The sequence below is a fragment of the Lagopus muta genome, chromosome 5, assembly GCF_023343835.1.
Source record: "Lagopus muta isolate bLagMut1 chromosome 5, bLagMut1 primary, whole genome shotgun sequence".
NCBI classification, from domain to species: Eukaryota; Metazoa; Chordata; class Aves; order Galliformes; family Phasianidae; genus Lagopus; species Lagopus muta.
This window is the reverse complement of record NC_064437.1, coordinates 46145517-46163850: the sequence shown is the minus strand read 5'-3', so window position 1 is coordinate 46163850 and position 18334 is coordinate 46145517. Positions and strand designations below refer to the sequence as shown.

At 43.2% G+C, this 18334-nt stretch overlaps 2 protein-coding genes across 2 annotated transcripts; both read left to right on the top strand.

Annotated features, from left to right (window-relative positions):
• The first annotated feature begins 330 nt into the window (after positions 1-330).
• Positions 331-10166, top strand: FUT11 (fucosyltransferase 11). The gene is made up of 3 exons (XM_048945686.1): positions 331-1074; positions 2275-2900; positions 8052-10166. The coding sequence occupies exons 1-3, from the start codon at positions 331-333 to the stop codon at positions 8197-8199; spliced, it is 1518 nt and encodes a 505-aa protein (XP_048801643.1). The 3' UTR covers positions 8200-10166.
• A 5678-nt stretch (positions 10167-15844) lies between these two features.
• Positions 15845-18116, top strand: CHCHD1 (coiled-coil-helix-coiled-coil-helix domain containing 1). Its single transcript, XM_048945687.1, has 3 exons — positions 15845-16100; positions 16824-16942; positions 17924-18116. Exons 1-3 carry the CDS (start codon positions 15959-15961, stop codon positions 18035-18037), a joined length of 375 nt encoding a protein of 124 aa, XP_048801644.1. The 5' UTR covers positions 15845-15958; the 3' UTR covers positions 18038-18116.
• The last annotated feature ends 218 nt before the right edge of the window (positions 18117-18334 follow it).

The window sequence follows — 18334 nt, the reverse complement described above, 5'->3', positions numbered from 1 at the left end:
AAGTACCCCCTTTCCTTTCATTTCTATACCAAAGGCGTTATTTCCATGTTCGTGCAGGAGAGCAGCTACACGTGAGCTCATTCAGAACAGCGGCTCCGTCGGGAAGGAGTCCCGCTTCTGTCTCCGGCAGGACGGAGCCGAGCTCGGCCCGCTCGCTGAGCTGGAGGCAGAGAGGACGAGCGTTCTGATCACGTCAGAGCGCAGACGCGCGGCGCCCCCCGCCCCTGCGGCCGCCGCCCGCGCGCCTCCTCACGCAGCGCCGCCCGAGGGCGGGCCCGGCGCGGCCGTTTCCTGGCGGCGGGGCGGCCGGCGCGGGCCGAGCGGCGGGGCATGGGAGGCGGAGGGCCGGGCCGCTCGGCGCGGCGGGGGCCCGCTTGCCTCTGGGTGACGCTGGCGCTGGCGTGGGGCGCGGGGAGCCGGGCCGCCGCGGGGGAGGGGGAAGGAGACGGAGAGCCCGGGCCGAGGGACGCGGGGACGCCGTGCGGGGCGGAGGGCTGGGCGCAGACCGCCGTCCCGCCGGTTCCGGCCTTCGCGGCCGCGGCGTCGTACCGCGGGCCGGGCAACGACGACGCGCGGGGTGACGAGGCGCTGCCCATCCTGCTGTGGTGGAGCGGCAGCCTCTTCCCGCACTTCCCCGGCGACACGGAGCGCATCGACTGCCCGCGGGGCTCCTGCCTCGTCACGCGCAGCCGGCGGGCGGCGCGGCACCGCCGCACCAAGGCGCTCATCTTCTACGGCACCGACTTCCGCGCCTACGAGGCGCCGCTGCCCCGCCTGCCCCACCAGACGTGGGCGCTCTTCCACGAGGAGTCGCCCATGAACAACTTCCTGCTCTCGCACCCGCCCGGCATCCGCCTCTTCAACTACACGGCCACCTTCCGCCGCGAGTCGGACTACCCGCTGACTCTGCAGTGGCTGCCCGGCGCGGGTTACCTGCGGGGCCCGGCGCTGCCCCTGGCCGAGAAGGACGAGTGGCGGCGGCGGGGCTACGGGCCGGTGCTCTACGTGCAGTCCCACTGCGACGTGCCCTCGGACCGGGACCGCTACGTGCGGGAGCTCATGAAGTACATCCAGGTGCGTGCGGCGGCGCGGGGCGCTGCGGGAGCCGGGCCCGCGTGGCCGAGCCGCTCCGTTAACGGGGCGCGTTTGTCCTCGGTTCTGCCGAGACGTGAGTCGTAACGGGGAGCGGCAGGCCGGACAGAAAGGCTAGCTGCGTGCCGGTGGGAGCTGCTGGGCGCTGCGGGGTTGGTCGGCTTGCGATCGGCAGAAAGTTGTGCCGAGCCTGCATAGATCTTGCGGACCGAGCGCTGTGCGCTGCTGGAATCTGGAGCTTTAGGTGAGCGGGAGGGAAGGAAGGCTGCGAGTCCATTGGCGAGCCTTGCTCCCACTTACAAGAATGGGCGTGCAGTTTGCCGTGTTTTGAGAGTCTGCTCCTCGTCTGCCTTGTGGTGGGGCTCTGCTGTGCCTGTGCCGGTTGGCTCTGCTGGGGCACCGCCTGTGGAGAGCAGCTTCACAGATTGAAACAGCTCTGCTTCTTTGAGGTGGAAACAAATTTAGTGCTTTCTTTTCTTAAAAACTAAAGGATGGTCGATAGGGGAAATCTTAGAAACATTTTCTTCTGAGTTGATTCTGCTGTTTTTATTAGCAGTGATTAATTTCTTATGCATGTTCGTTGTTTGTTAAGTAACAAAGCAAAGGCAAAATCTTTTTAGAAACCTGCCTCTGTATAGTCAAAGCACGAAGCAGACCCTGGATCAAGTGTACTCTTTGTTTTTCTACAGTACTCTTCCAGCTCCCTACATCCATCATTTTTTTCAGTCTAACAAGTGGAAAGTTTTGCCAAACTGCTGAGACTGGAAGCTGTGTGAAATCATTGTTTGGAAAAGGCTTGCTCCCTATGAAGTAGAAATATGACTTTTAAACCAACATGAAGGAACCTGAATACCCTTTCTTAACTCTTAGTTTCTCCTTAGTTCTCTAATAAATACGTTTGTTGTTTTTTGGTTTTTTTTCCTGTAAAATCTTGTTTCTCCTGTCCTCTGCCTTACTTGTAGTTTATGCTGCTTTTGGAACTGAGCGTTCAGTTTATGACTAAAGCTGTTATAAGAGAAGTGGAAATCTGGGAGTCATCTAGATGGAATGAAGTTGGGAGTAAAGCGAGGCTCAACTGAGGTAGTTAGGAACTGATTAAAGTTAGGAATTTTAGGAGGACTATGAGCTCCAGGCAAAAAAATCACTTTGTGTAGATGACTTGTTATTTTGGTTATTTTATAGGTTGACTCCTATGGAAAATGCCTTCATAACCGGGAGCTTCCCAGCGAGCGACTGAGAGACACTTCAACAGCCACTGCAGAAGATCCCGAATTCATGGCTTTTATCGCCAGGTACAAGTTCCACCTGGCCTTGGAGAATGCCATATGTAACGACTACATGACAGAGAAGCTGTGGCGTCCAATGCATTTGGGTGCTGTCCCAGTGTACCGAGGCTCCCCAGCCGTGCGGGACTGGATGCCAAACAACCTCTCCATCATTCTTATCGATGACTTTGAGAGCCCCCAAGAGCTGGCAAAGTATCTTGATTTCCTTGACAAGAATGGAGAGGAATACATGAAGTACCTAGAGTATAAAAACCTTGATGGCATCAAAAACCAGTTCTTGCTAGAGAGCTTGGAGAGGCGGGAGTGGGGTGTGAATGACATGACTTTGCCCAATTACCTGAATGGCTTCGAGTGTTTCATCTGTGACAGGGAGAACGCCCGGGTCAGAGCAGAGCAGGAGCACAAAACGTCTGGTGGGAAAACTCCAGCTCCTGCACCTCACATAGCTCATTTCCAGCACATGGGATGCCCTATGCCAACCCCTGGGTTTGGAAGTATTGAAGACCTCCCCAGGGAAGACAGGTAACTTACCAGTACAATACTTCTTGAAGCAGAAAAGCTTTAAATAATATATATTGTAATATATATTATATATAATATATAAGTAATAATATTTGATACTTAAAGCATCTATTAGTACATTTCCAGTTATACTTCATATTATGCCTTGTGGGTGCTATGGCAGTTCTGCTAATATTGTGTAACACTGAGGCTGAAGAAAAGGCTTGGCCGGTGGTGCGTGCTGGTTAGTGGTTGAGAGACACACAATAATATGTTCTGATGCTCTGTGACCTTGGGCAATTTGTTTCTCTTTTGTCTACCTTTTCCTTATTTTGTTTACTGCTTGTAGGGGGAGTGTTATTCAGTGCAGTGCACTGAGAATGGCTTAGTTTGGAGGGGACATTAGTTATCACCCAGTGCCAACCACCAGGTTGGGCTGCTCAGGGCCCCATCCAGCTGTCCTTGAATGCCTCTAGAGATGGGGCATCCACAGCTCTCTGGTCAGTCTGCCAGTGCTTCATCGCCCTCTGAGTAAAGAATTTCTTCCTAACATCTAAACTAAATCTCCCCTCTTTTAGTTTAAAGCCATTCCTTCTTCTCCTGTCACTGTCAGACCTTCTGAAAAGTTGGTCCTCCTCTTGCTTGTAAGTTCCCCTCAAGTACTAGAAGGCTGGAAGTGAGGTCTTCTCAGAGCCTTCTCTTCTGCAAGCTAAATAAGGCCAGCTTACTCAACCTTTCTTCATAGGAGAAGAAGGCTCTCCTCTGGATCCACTCCAGCATCGCCACATCCCTCCTGTACAGAGATCCACTTGCTAGCCTGTGTTTGGGAGAAGCTCTGTATCTCCTTTTGAATGAATACCTGAAGAATAGAGTTGCTACAGTGTTTAGCGTGGGCCTCATTCACTCCTGTTGACTTCTTTTAAAGCAGAAGTGTGGCTCACCCATTGTACTTCACAAGATATTTTGTGGCATCGGAACAAAATTTTGGCCTATGCTGAAGGACACAATCCCATTTCTTCAGGAGAGGGGCCCTGCAGCACAAAATAGATTCTGTGCTTTTTGTCCTTCTATGCAGGGATTGGTACAGGGATTGGTACATAGGAATCCCTATGCAGGGATTGCTGGAATCTGCCACTGTTGCAGTGAGCCCTGGAGCTGCCCTGAAGGTTGTCAGACAGGAATAAGGACACCAATGCAGAGGAAACTAATTTTGACAGGAAAGAAAGATTCTGGTTTAGTTTTCATGGTGTGCTTAATCCTTAGTGTTTGTACTGACTTGGTACAAAACAAGTCAGTGTTTGGGTTCCCAAACCTCGATTTTGCCATGGACAGTGTTTGTAGTGTCAGCTGTTGGATGGAAGGGTTGTTGCAGTTCCTAAAACCTGTGCTCTTTGTAGTTCATATTGCTAGCGTAACATACTTGCATTCTTCCATGTTTGTCACAGTTCTCTGTGTGGTCTGCTACAATTTCCTTCTAGGGATATATTCAAATGTCTGCAATTCTGAGCCATCAGACAGCCAATTGCAACACTGCAACGTGCTGATGTTAGTCCCACTGTAGGATTAATGACTTCATGAACATACTGAAAAGATCTGATACGCTGTCCAGAAGGAAGTTGTTAGTATACTCTATCATAACTTATATCAGTTTAGAGCTTTCTTAATAATTTCCTAGACTGAGGACTTGAATACTTAGGAGGAAATACTAGAGGAATACCAGAGTTGAAAATACAAATTTTCAAATAGTCTGTAACCTAAAACTGAATTCTGTGTGGATTTGAAGCTCTAAAAAAATTTTTGTAAGGTTACCTGTCCACTGTAACTAGAAGAAAAGACAGAGAGCTGTTTCTTCCTACATTTGGGTGCTTTTGAAAATGGCCAGCTGAAATAAAGAAAGAAAAATAAGCTGAGGTAGTTCAGTTTCTTTAGGATATCCCTATCCCACAGAACTTGTCATGCGTGTCACTAAGGAACATTTTTCATGATACAATTAATTCTTGTGTTGAACAATAGAAAAGTTATGCTGGTATGTTAAACAGACCTGTCTTTGTAGTCCTTTGCTTTCTTGAGGTTAGTTGATTTATCAGTCCTGATAGCAAAATGTGCTTTTCCCTTATCACGTGCTCTGTAGTATCCAGGTCTGTGTGTGTCAGTGTTCTCTTCTTCATAAATCTTCTTGTACTTGAGCAGCAGATGGCAGCAAAGAAATAAGTTTGAAGACATAGCATGGGGTGCCTGCGCCACTTAATGCACGTTAAAATACTTCAACTTCCTGTGCAGTGCTCATGAGCACCGAGTTTTGTAGAGATGTAACCCAAACTACAGCGGCGTCCCAGGGAAGTTGCCATATCTTGCTGAAATGTGGTATTCTCCCACTGCTTAATGGTGTCTCCAAAATATTGTACCAGGGAAACTTGTCCATTATCTGCGATCTGCTTTAGAAGATACATATATATACACCTTCTGGGGCTTAATTAAGAGGATCTCCAGTGAAGCACTGTGGTTTCTGTCCCATAAACATCTGATCTTTCACTGTTTGTATCTCCAAAATGCAAGATGATCACTACAAATAACACAACAGAAATTCAAAATTGCTACCAGAATGTGTTCAGGTAATGTTTATTTTTTTGTCAGGAATTCTGCAGGAATATTTTGACAACGACTCAGTCAATTTAGAGAACCGTCTACTGAGCCATCAATTATTTATTTCTTTCTTTACAAAACACCATTGTGGAAAAACAATGCAGGGATATAAATGGCAAAAGGTATGCAGCATAGAAGGTCTGACTGTAAATGTTCTGTGGGCTCTGGCAGCTTCGGGAACACCAAACAACAGACCCAGATCAAGTCTCCATATTGTGGAGTTAGAATCCTATTACATGATTATGCTGTGCACGTGTGTGTGCTCTAAATCTTATTCACAGGTGCCCGTTTTTTGTACTGACAAATGTGCTGAGTTGACTGAATATCTCTAACAAGTGTTTGTAGCCAGAGCACATCACTGAATCTTTGTTTTGCTGTCCTTTAGCTCTGAGTGTGGGGATGAAGTCAGTCACTGTATAGTATACAGTCACCATATAGTGTACTGTATAGAACTCCGGTCTGCTTTGTGCAGAAGACAGGAGTTGCAGTGCTCCTCGTGATGAAAACATGTTTGGTAGGAACTGGAATCTACAATTATTCTTGCACTGCATTGTGGTGTCTCAGTTCTCTCACCTTTGTGAAGAGAAATGTTTTGTTTATTTGCACAACATAAAGTCATTTCCCAAATAGGAAGTGGGGTTTTAACAGGATAAATACAAGAAGGCTGTGTTATAATACCTTTCCAGTCACCTGAACAGTTTTAATCTGTGGTTGGGGGGGGGGGGGGGGGGGGGGGGGGGGGGGGCAATATATATATATATATATATATATATATTTTTTTTTTTTTCCTTTGATCTTTTCAAGAAAAGAAAAGCCAGTGTGTCTTCAATAAGGTTTTGAAATTGTCATGGTTTTACTACTTTCATTTTATGGCGATGTCACAGTTTATTTAGGACCAAGAAAAACAGTTGAGAAGCGTGTCAGATTTGCCACACATACAGTGCAAGGTATTTCTTGCAGTAGAAGTGTGTAACCAGCCAGGATTAAAGGTGGATCCTTAGCTTGTGGTAGTAACATTCCAGGTGTGTGTAGTTGGTAGTTTCAGGGGATTTCTTCAACTGTGTTCATCCTGGTATGCCAGTTTTTGTCCAAGTTAAAAAATGAGAGTGCATCTTGTTTCTTCAAAAACAGTAGGAAACAGTAAGAATGGTATGAAAAGAGAAATACAAAAGCATTCTTGTTTAACGTGCTTGACAAAACATTTGTTTGGATACTGGGATTTCTCTTAGTGTTGTGATAGAATTCAGCCACAGAACAGTCACTTTCTGTTGCCCACTGCCTCTTGGCCTTGTGCCTGGGTGAGGGTACTCACTAATGGGTGCCCTCACTCAGTGCTGCAAAAAACATGTAACTCACATTGGCGCTCCTTGAGCAAAGGTTAAGGAGTTGAGTGGTGAAGCAGAGCAGTCTCACAGTGTGTCCAAGTGCTTTATTTTACCAAGGAACCTGTAGGCAGATGTTTTTGTATGCAAAAGTAAGCCTCTGTGATCCTTCATATTGTAATCAACACTAACAGGTTAATTGTGAGCAGAAATGTCCCACCACAGATGATTCTGTTAACTACAAAAACCAAATTCTCATGGAATACAAGTTTTATGCTGCTTCAGAATGAAAGTGCTTGTAACGTGTTCTGCATTTCATATGCTTTTCCTGGAATAGGGGCTGAGATCTGTTTCTGGGCAATGCAGTCATGCTGGCTTTAATGTATGATGTCGAGAGTGAATGTCGAAGTACTGCGCTTCTGTCTGCGAGGGAGAAGCGCAGATTAAAAAGAGCCTCACATTTGGTCTGTACAGAATTTGTGCTGATTTGATGGGGCTGGGTAGCAGCTGTAGTACAAAAGAGGTAATCAGTCTGTCAGGAAAGAAGGATAGTAGTTACTAGCTGAACAAATTGTTGCCACACCTCAATACAACAGAAATGAGAGATGTAGTCTGCCTTAATGTGAATGGGGAGGGAATTGGTGTGCTGTGTGTGCAGTAAGAAGGTTGAGAATGGGTGCACTGAAAATGGTCTGGAGGAAAAGAGTAGAGCCAGCTGGGGGATGTCAGCATTGCTCTCTCTTGTCATGCATTCCCTGTTCCAACTAACAGGAATTCTGTACATATTTAATGGCTTGTCTGAAAAGATTGATACCTTGATATCTGTAGCACACATTCTGGCCATGGAAGGCTACTCTTAAAGTTGTATGAGGACTACAGGATTTCATTTTAATAGCAGGTTTTATTCCTCACAGTTCATGATTTAGTCTCTCTGACTAATGCTATTCACATGCTGATATTTCTAAAGTGGTCTGAAGGTAATAGCAAGCTTGCTTTCCATGGAGAATTTTCATAGCAAGTTACTTCAGGTGGGTTGGAGCACAACGGCACAGAAACAACATACATTGTCATGACCATCCCTGGAACTGTTTTCCTCTTAGATGAAAGGGAAAAACAAATATTAATGCTGTTACAGCTCAGATACGTTTGTGTTGTTTTTGTTTTTGTTTTTTTAAATGATGTCTCTTTTTTTCTTCATTTGTTTCAGTTGGAAAGAGATGTGGCTTCAGGACTATTGGCAAAGCCTTGATCAGGGTGAGGCCCTCACTGCTATGATTCATCACAATGAGTCACATCAGGGAAGATTTTGGGACTATATGCAAGAGATTTTTCTCAAGAGGACCAGGCAACACTGATCCATCCCTTGGTTTGAAAATTGCATTGAAAGTTGTGACTGAGAATTCTTACTTCTCTCCAGGTATTTGCCTTCAAATAGAAGAAACTCTTGCAGACTGTTTTTCTGGTGCATGAAGTGAGTGATCCTCTGCTGTGATTTCAGCTGTGGAGATGTTAGCAACTGAATCTTGTATCTGAATTTCAGCTCTGTGGTGTGAAGCTCCTCCTGACATGCAGGAGGAGCAGAAGAGGAATTTTGCATTTGGTATTGCTTCCCTGTGGCTTCCTTGATTTCAAAGGAATGTATTTCAGACTCTGCTCAAATGCCCTAAGTTATTTCAGGAACTTTTTTTATATTCAAAACACTTGCTTTTTTATATTTTACCACATGCTCTCCTCATTAAGTTATTCTTTTACCTGATATTAACAAATAGCTTTTCCAGTGAATATATTCTGAAGAAGACTTATGTCTGTGGAGAGCAGTTGTGCCTTATGAAATTGCAGCAATAAAGTCTCTTCTCTCCAAGTGAATGTGCCTCAAACTTTCCTCCTTCTCAGGATAACTGAACAGCTATAGGCAGGTCACTTACTCTGCCTCATTTTTCTCTTACGCTAACTTTCCAGGTGACACATACAAATGGGACAAGAGTCTAGATTGTTGGATTCACAACTTTGAACCAGATATTTAACAACAGAGTATTGCCTGGTATTGTGCAGAACCAGGGTAGAACGAGCAGCTTTGTTTCTTTTAAGTTTCTGTAAAACCTTAAAATCCAACAATAATCTTGACTGATTGATTTCTCAGTGAGATTCAAAGGCCTTTGATTTGTTCTTCTTGAGTATCTGCATCTTTCTACAAAGACAAATACATTTTAATGGTGGTGCTTTTCCAGTGCTTCCTCTAGTTTGGAGATGAACCTTGCAGTCTTTTTGTGCTGAGATGGATGATCAGAATGGGGAACACAGAGGTGGCTTTGTATCTGTACCTAATCTTAATGCAGTAGGATCCTGGTCTGTGACTGGAGTTCCTCAAAGTAAGTGATCACATATAAATCATCTTTGCTGCATAACCTGTATCTCTTAGTAGATAAATAGAATGTGCCATCACCTGCCATGCTGGTACCTTCCTGAAATAATTGATCTTGGATTGGAAGGAGACTTGTTTTTCTTGTCTGAGGGGTTTAAATGCACAGGCCACACACTTCAGTGATGTTTCTAACAGTCTGATGCTATTTCTCACTTCTCCTCTCTCCTTGGAAATAACTACTGGATAAATAGCCAGGATGTATCTATGCCAAAGGTAGATCATTGGATCTTTGAGGTGATTTCGTTTTGTAAGGCAGTCCAGGTGTTGCTGGGACGAGCCAGAAGCCTATTTCGACAGTTTGGGAACAGGACTAAATCCACGATCTGATAAGTCATCATCTATTGTTAAGCTGCGTATGGATCAGGTAGTCTCATTTCTTCTCAAATTCCAATTCATAATATTCTGGGTATGTTATGGCTATAATATTCTTATAGGTGATGACACTCATCTCAGTGTTTGTTTCTGAGGTGATACAGTAATGCTGTAGTGTAAAAATCCGGGCATTGTGAACAAAGACTCGCAATTAATCTCTGCATTCTTGTGGGTATGGAAAATGCATATGCAACACACTGATCTCACCTAACTTTTTGTACAAGTCTTTTTTTTTCTCCTGTAATAAAGTAACAAGTGGCTCTTCAGCTAAAATGCATTCACCAGTATACATTCCTTTCTTTCCAGGTATTTGGGCTACAGGGATGATTAGGTGGATGTAGCTGTATTATTTTTTCAAGTGGATTATTCAATTCAGATTAAGATATAGATCTGTATATTCAGAATTGAAGTGATCACAGTGTGCTTGAGAAGTAAATAAAGAAAACTAAGACTGCTTTAGCTTGGAATATGAGCTTCTACTGAACTGCTAAAAGAGATTTAAATAAATTGTCTGAATTAATTTATTCAGTTACTTGAGATTCTCTTCATTTCATGTATCTGTATAGAAAAGCAGTTGGTCCTCATTGACTGTCTTCTTAATTAGCTGTATTTCAAAAACCTTTCTTATCCAAGTTTTGTTGGGGTAGGCAGGAGAAATTCTGAGTTTGCTTCTAATACTAAATGTAAAAGTAAGGTCCACATGCTAGCACATTCTGCTTTTTGCTATTTTATTCTTTAATTTAAGTAGAATTTCTAGAAGTGGGGGATGTATTGCCAAGCCTAGGTATTTTATTATTTTTTAATAATTTATCTGCCATTACCAAAATTGGACATGATATACATTATGTATTGTCCTTGCAGTAACAATCACTAAGTACCAATGCGAGCACGTGTGTCATAGCACTTGCTTAATTCTTGATTAGTGAGGTCCTAACTCCCCACTTCACCTTTCTGCACAGCAAAATGAGCTTATCTTTGTCAAATGACAGTAGAATTGAAGATCTGGTGGTACAAACTTAAGAATAGCTAGTAAAAATTTGATCCTAAGGACCCTCTGTATGGATTTTCTAGTTTGAAACCAAGCATTCCTTCACCATTATTTTTTATCTTTACTCAGTATATTACATCCACCAGTACAACAAGTTTGTGTTTTTTTCCCTGCGTATATATAGTACAAAAGGGTGTTTGAGTTTCATGACTGTTGCCAAATATGAGTATTTTTGACTTCTTGATCACCATATCCTTTATTAACATGGGTGAGAAGGTAGCACAGGTATGAAACTAACCTTATCACAAATATTCTTTGTGGGCTTTTTCTAAAGTTTTCAAAATACAGCTTTCAGTTTGTTAGCTAAGGCAGTTTCAATAGCTCTCTCTTCCAAGCTCTTAGTGTCTTCCTAGATACAGCTGTGTTTTTTTTCAGTCTCACAAGTGATGAGTTTCTCAAAAGGTAATGAGTACCAGGTACCACTCTGCACAGAGTGAAGCCAAGATATTCACCCCAAACCTTGTGTTTCTCTTGTATCTTCAGATACCAGAGTTTCTCTTGTACCTGCAGTGTTAGATTGTGCTCCCTGTATCTTCTCCTGTATGTCACAATTAATGCATCTGCTTTGTAATCGGTGTGCTTATGTACGTCAATACACTGTATCTGTTTCACTTGTTGTGTACATTGTGCTAGGGCTGAAATGGTTGTTCCAGTGTGTGGTATGAAGTTCTGTAGCTACCAGGCAAGCTCCTCAGGGGCAGGAGGAGCAGTTATCTTCCCAGCTGGCTGAAGAGTTGTGATTGTAGTTCTGTTCCAGGCTGCTGGCTGACCTTGATAACATCCAGTCCTGTGAACAGAAAAATGTTGACCCTCACCAACATTTTGCTTTCATCTTCTTCAACTGTTTGGAGGAGAAGCTGGGTCTTAAAGCTTTGAAGGGCATATGCATCTTCTCACTGTCCAATTTGCTTGTAGCTTACACCAGCTCTGGAACAAGAATACCCATCACTCTACAAACACTCCCTTATAGCTAAAATATTTATAACTGATAGTCTATTTTTTATATGCTTTTTGATGTAATTTATTCTGCTTTTATTTTCCTCCTGTCTTGTCAAAGTATTCTTTCTGAGAATGGGTGTCTTCAAGGCTGAGTTCTTCTACCAGGAATAAAGAATTTGAGATTAATTTAGACAGTAATTCATTTTGAGAGGATTGCTCTTTAATGTCCAAAGTCTACTGCCAACGTTATCCAAAGTGAATTCAATTTACAATCCTAGTTGTCTTTCTACTAATGCAAATACATGAAAGCAGGCAAGGAGGAAGGTCACTGCAGCAGTTATTCATACTTTGGAGAAAGGTATCTGTTTGTGTAGGTTTCTTGGCAGTGGATTTCTTACTTCTCTGCTTTATATCTAAACCAGCTGAATAGAGGCTGAATGTCATCACTCATGTTGTGACTGCTGGAAGGGCTTACATGATACTTATCACAAACACTGTATACAGCCATCTTTTGTTAACCCCGTTCTTAGTGCACAGGTGCCCATAATCACAAAACCACAACCGAGCCTATTTGGGAATTTTAGCAAACGATATCAAATACTAAAGTGATAAAGAAATTACCCGTGTGCACCCTTTGGCAGTCCTCTACTAGCCAGTCTGAGTCACTTCCCTGCTTGTCATGCATTTTCCTGTTTACTGTGTGACTAGAGGGAGGATTTCAGAGCTGTCAAGACAGCTTTATTCATTAGCATTAATGTTCTAAAAATAGATACCTTGTCCTCATAACTGTGTATATATGAAACCGTAGTAGATTCTATTAATGCTGCGTCTCAGAATTGACTTGAAAAATTGGGATAATTTATGGTCCCTGAGAGGTGAGGGAGAGAAATGTCTGACTGAAGGTTACAAATCCAGCAATCCATTTCATTGTGTTGGACAAGCTGAAGTTATCTTTCACCTGCCAAAATTGGTAGCAGGTGCTGCTTGATTTTTTTCAGGAAGAAGCTGGGTATTTTATTTGTTAAACTGGTAATCTGTGTTTTCTGTTCTTTCAGAAGGACTGCAATTTCTAATAAAATAGCCTCAGTGGAGAATACTGATTTGATACCAAATATTGATTTTTGCAAACGAAAAGAGAAAATTTTTTTTATTTCTGTCACTGTAGTAATTTCCAGTTAAGAATTCTAAAACAGAGCTAATGATCTTTGGGTCTGTAATGATAAGTAGAATGAAACACTTCAAGAACCAGGTGACAGTGGATGTGTATGAGGAGAAAAAGGAAAGAGAGTCTTTCTATCTGCAAAGAGCAGCATCTGGAGAATCACAGCAAAAGTTCTGTAACACCTTGACAGAGGGTAGTTTTAACTGTTTTGGCAAACAATAGGTGGTGAAGGACAAAATAACTCCTGCAGGGCTGGAAGGAGTATAAATTGAATTGGAACACTGTCAGGGACATCACTGTTTAAACAGGCTTTGCTATGTTAGACAAGTGGCCATCTGCCCCCCATAACATCTTTGCAGACTCACGCTTCACCTATCGTCCCAAATGAGCCACTCCCTGAATAATTAGTTGTCATCTATTTGGTTGAATTTAATTAAGATTGTTGATAGATTTCCAGGCACCTCCTAAGAAGCATTAATCAGAAACATTCAGGAAGGTACCCTCCTTCATTCTGCCCAGAGACCTCTACTGACAAGTCAAAATTAATCAGAGACAAAATCCTTTTAGCGATAGGACCAGCTGAGCCAAAGCCTGTGTCAAGTTTTAACAGAGTGCACTTCTCTTATGATTCAGTGTCTCTAAGCTGGCAGCGAGAGATACGTGGCCTTGCAGATGGATTAGGAAGAGTGGAGAGGAGTGGAACTGCAGGGTTTGTTCTGGAGCCCTGATGGGTCTGGCATCTTAATTTGTATTCTATGTGCTCTTCCTGCAGAAAAGACTCATCTGATGCTGAAGCAGCTCAGCTAAAGATGATTTGGGGGATCTTGGAATGGATCAAAACAGACCACGATGTTTAGAAACATCTCTGAACAAGTAAGGAGACATCAGGTAATTTGTCGTAGAATGGACTGAAATTGAATAGGTCTGAGAATTAGGGATTAGGGATGGCAGCTCAGATCTATTTAGGTAAACAGAATAATTCAGGGAGGCTGATACGGTTAAGATAGCTCAGGATAAGGTAGGCTAGCACTGTAATGTTAGGACAGTGACCTAAGAAATTGCCTCTGACTTTGTGCTCATGAATGCACTAAGTGCTTCTACCATCCAAGCACAGTGTCCAGCAGAGGGGAGTAAGTCTGAACTGATTCTAATGTTCACAAAATGGTTAACTGTACTGCTAGTTAAAGTGGGAATGTCTTTTAAGGCATCTCCAATTAAATTGATATGCCCTAGGACAGCTAACATTGAGGTTAAGGAGATCAGGGTGAGACAGCTGAGAATAAATAGCCAGAGGCAAGAGCATTGTGAGGTTGTATGGGAAGAATTAGGGCACTCAGGATAAAGTTGGGTGAATACGTTAGAATTTACTTGAGAAAACCTGGATCCAAGCAGTTCAGAAAGACATTGTTGACTCTATTCATTTCTTCCAGCACATCTGATTTGTAATTGTCTTTTGGAAAGTACCTGGAAGTTTTAGATGGTCCCAAGAAAGAGAAAGATCCATGGTATAATTTGTTATCTCTTAAGAAGATATTTAATACAGGAATCTCATTTTAAGGATGAATCTTATTGCAGCATTTTTAGCATTGAACATAATTACAGTGTAGCATTTATTGCAGCTGTACAGCATTGAACAACTGGCTTGTACAGCTGTGCAGCATTGAACAACTGGCTGTTGTTCCATTTGTGATAGGTTTCTTTTCCAGTTCTAGTGTTGATAGTTCATCTCTGGCTGATTTTGGTTTTGACACTGAGCACAGCTGAAACACAGGGTAGGATTTAACTTTTAATGGTATTCATTTAAAAAAGAAGTTAGAAGTGCAGTTTGAATTTCATGTGCTCTTTATCAATGTGTGTTCAGAATTCATAGTGAGACGTCTGTGGGGTTTGTTGAGGGAACTGGGCTTCTGACTTCCCCTGAAAAATCAGAACTTCTGCCCCATCCTTTTATACGAAACATAGGCTACAGGCAGACTCAGCTATAGAGTAACAAACCTATCCTGTAGTTGCACGTTCTCCATTAAAACAAATGCTTGTTCCTTGCTTCTAATATGTTGCATTGTGTGCAGACGCCATCACGTACATTATTCTGTCTGCTTGGGAATTTCATAGGCTGATGCTCCAATCTGAGGCTGAATGCCAAGAGAAAAAAGTAGTTTATAATGCAGAGAGCAATAGCTGGGGCAGGAAGGTATTAAAATTCTCCTTGTGTAATTTGCCTTTTTCTTCTGCAGCCCCCCCCCTCCATTTTTCTTGGAATTGTTTAAGAGAGATTAGCTTTTGAAGGTGAAGGTACCTGAAGGTGCTGCCACCATTAGCTAATGTAATTTGTAAAAAGCAAGTGTGATTTACAATGACTGCAGTTCAGTTTCTCAGCTGGCTTAGTAATTGCAGCAGTCAAATGCGGCAGAGAAAAATGGCAATCGGAGATGTAAGCAGGAGAGGCAAAAACACGAGCAGCTGAACCTCGCAGGGGCTGCTGTTCTGAAGTGTCACCTGTGTGTGTTGAACTGCAGTGTTGGGCTGTGAGCCCCCAAGCACATTCGGAGGCATCTGCCTGTAGTTCTCTGCCACGCGAGCTAGGGAGATGGCTGTTTTCTGTCCCACCAAAAAGCATGGAAGCAGAGAAACACCCCTTAGCGAATTGCTTCAGAACTGACAGTCAGACTGCGCCAAAGGAGATGGGGTTTTATTTTTCCTAAAAGAGGACCATAAGAAATCTTTTATTTACTTGAATGTGTTTTCTCCTATTTTTAAATTGGACTGTAAGAAAATATTGGCTTAAAAATAACACAATTATGGTCAGATAAGCCAGAATATATTCAATATATACATACATATACGTGTATATGTATGTATGTATGTATATACAGCTGCAGCAAAATCTGTTAATGGCGCAGAGAACTTTCTGGCGTTGGTGTGGTTTCGTTTAAACCAGGATAACGTGAAGCCCAGTGTCTCATCTCCCTGAGTAGGTCAAAGACTGCTCGGGTATTTGTGTGAAATATTAAGTTTCACAGACTGGGAAGCAGAATGGTGCTGCGAGGCGGAGGTTGCAGCTCAGCCGGCCAGCTGTAGGGCGGCGCGCTCCTGCTGGGCTCTGACGTGCTCGCGGGCGGGTCACGTGAGCGGCGCCCGGGCCGGCTCGCCCTACGGCCTGTCGCAAAGAGCATGGCGGCGCCCGTTTACCCGGCCTGGGTGAGCCGATGGATCTCCGGGCAGTGGCGGCAGAGGAAGCGGCCGCCGGCCATCCGCCCCACCCGGCCGCTGGTGCTGGCCAACAAGGTGGCGAACCGCCGAGAGCTGGCGGGAGGTGAGTTGCCGATACCGGGCCGTCGGTCGGGATGGAAGCGTCCCGAGGCTCCGTGAGGTTGACCCCCGGCGGTGGACTTTCCCGCCTCGCCCCTCAGAGCTGCCGCGTCGCCCCGTGGGGTCTCGCGCTGCGGAGTGGCCGTGGCGGTGACGGCAAGGACAAGCGCGTGCTCGGAAGAACCTTGTGTTCTGAACGGAGCTCCTGGGGACCTCCTGAATTTTGCTATACAACAAGGAGGTGTTTGCTGAGTACACGGAAAATGTGGAGGGAAAAAAAAAAAACCAAAAACAAACACACAGCGAAAGAAAACGTCTGCAGTAATTGGTAGTAATTAGCAGCGCCTTTGCACGTGGGATGAGACCAGAGGCATCCAGCAGGCAAGGGGACCTAATTTGTGCTGTGTAATTAGTGTGCGAGTTCTTCTAAAAAGCGCATTTTCCCGTACTTCAGCCCTAAATCTATATTTTATGATAATCTTTGTGTAAATTCTTAAGGTAAATGCTATATCAAAATGTAACAACCAGATGGCTCTGATGGGGCAAAGTCTTGTGGTAGGAGTTTTCTTCTCTAAACCAAGCAGTGATGATATCCTCCTCTCTGTTGTTCCTTCTCACGTGCCTCCATACCATCTTAAAATTCTGTTGGGAACTCTGTGTGCTGTGGAGGCTGTTGGCATGAAATCTCAGATACTTCAGCTTTTATAGTCCTGTCTTTCCCTTCTAGAGGCAACCTGTCTTACAGAGATGTCAGTAATGATGGCCTGCTGGAAACAGAATGACTTCAATGATAAAGCTTGTGCTGAGGAGATCCAGACGTTCTATGACTGCGTGGCAAAGGCAGAAGTAATGAAAATCTCTTTTGTGTTCTTAAAGTCCAATAGTAGGGAAGGCGGAGAAACCTTCAGTCATTTTCTGTGTGCCAATATAATAGTGTTCTGTGAACAATTTGATTTGTGCTTTGAGAAATTCAGTGATGTACATCAGGTACACAGTCCCTTCTGTTTGTATTTAGAATTTCAGTAAAGAAATGTGGGAAGGGACCAGGTGTCTTGTATGTTATAATTAGACCTGAACCACTAATCACATGTAATGCTTTTGGTGTTCACATTCTAAAAGTAGAGCTTTGTTGCTGTTAGTCAATTCTAACCTAGGCCATTTCTCTTAATTTGCTCCAGTTTTTAATCTCTAAAGTTTCAGCAGCGGTAGACACTGCTCTTCTCTGTACGTCATGAAAGTTCTGAATGAAGGAGAGTACAATTTAGAGCTGTGACATAAAGCTGTGATTTATTTACTAAAGCCATATTGAGTTTTCACCTCATGCAGTAAGTTTGAAATGAAATCAGTTTCAAAAACTGTCTAAAGGTAGGTACATGTACTGAACTTGTCCTTGAACTGTTGGCAGATTTTCAGTCTTTTTAGTAATAGTATCGTCATTTAATAAAGTATCTTTTTACTGTTGCGTTTGACATCATAAATGAGAAACTGTCCATGCTTTATTTGGTAGATTACAATGAAAGCAATTTAAAAAAAGAACATAAAAACGAAACAAATTTATATTATATTGGTTTAAAGGCTTATAATATTGCTAAGTGAAAATGTGGAGAGATCATCCTCACATGTCTGTCTCATTGATTTCACCATTTAAAGAAGCCTAGTGCAGTTCTTAGAAGCCTTGTGACTAATTAGCCAACTGCTATTATGAATGTTGCTTGAAGAAACAGCATTATTTTCAGATCAGCATTTCAGTAGAATTATTATTAGTCTTTACAGAGCCAATTCAACAAAAAAACAGGTAATATTCTTAGTTTTCTTTCTCTGTTTCAGAAGGAGCGCAAGGAAAAAAAGGACGAGTACGCTCTGTCACTCAAGGGAAACATGCCTTCAAGCAAAGTGAACAGCCTGCTGAGGAGGTTTCCTAATATTACACGTTATGTGTAATGTGCTTTGCTAAAGGGACTGTGGACAAGCAGTTAAAGTTGGCGTTTTCGGAAAATAAATGAAAAAAGGGTTTTATGAATGTTTAATGTCTAGTGATGTCTGTCTGTAAACACTGCTGGGTGGATTACGACTTCATGTTTTATTTCTAGAGTGGAAAAAGAAAAATTCCATCCTGATTGTTGGCTGAGTTTGTTCATGAGATTCTTGGATCTTGTGCTCTTAGGATTTTTGGAGTGAATTGTCCAACCAGCCACTGTGTGGAGTAATGTACTCACTGTGAAATAAAATCTAGGAATG

What these genes read in the sequence shown, in the direction of transcription:
- FUT11 (XM_048945686.1), top strand. Translation starts at nt 331, where the DNA reads ATGGGAGGCGGAGGGCCGGGCCGCTCGGCGCGGCGGGGGCCCGCTTGC. An exon ending in AGCTCATGAAGTACATCCAG is followed by an intron (nt 1,075 to 2,274) that starts GTGCGTGCGGCG and finishes GTTATTTTATAG; the next exon opens with GTTGACTCCTATGGAAAATG. An exon ending in GACCTCCCCAGGGAAGACAG is followed by an intron (nt 2,901 to 8,051) that starts GTAACTTACCAG and finishes CATTTGTTTCAG; the next exon opens with TTGGAAAGAGATGTGGCTTC.
- CHCHD1 (XM_048945687.1), top strand. Translation starts at nt 15,959, where the DNA reads ATGGCGGCGCCCGTTTACCCGGCCTGGGTGAGCCGATGGATCTCCGGG. An exon ending in CCGCCGAGAGCTGGCGGGAG is followed by an intron (nt 16,101 to 16,823) that starts GTGAGTTGCCGA and finishes TTTCCCTTCTAG; the next exon opens with AGGCAACCTGTCTTACAGAG. An exon ending in ACTGCGTGGCAAAGGCAGAA is followed by an intron (nt 16,943 to 17,923) that starts GTAATGAAAATC and finishes TCTCTGTTTCAG; the next exon opens with AAGGAGCGCAAGGAAAAAAA.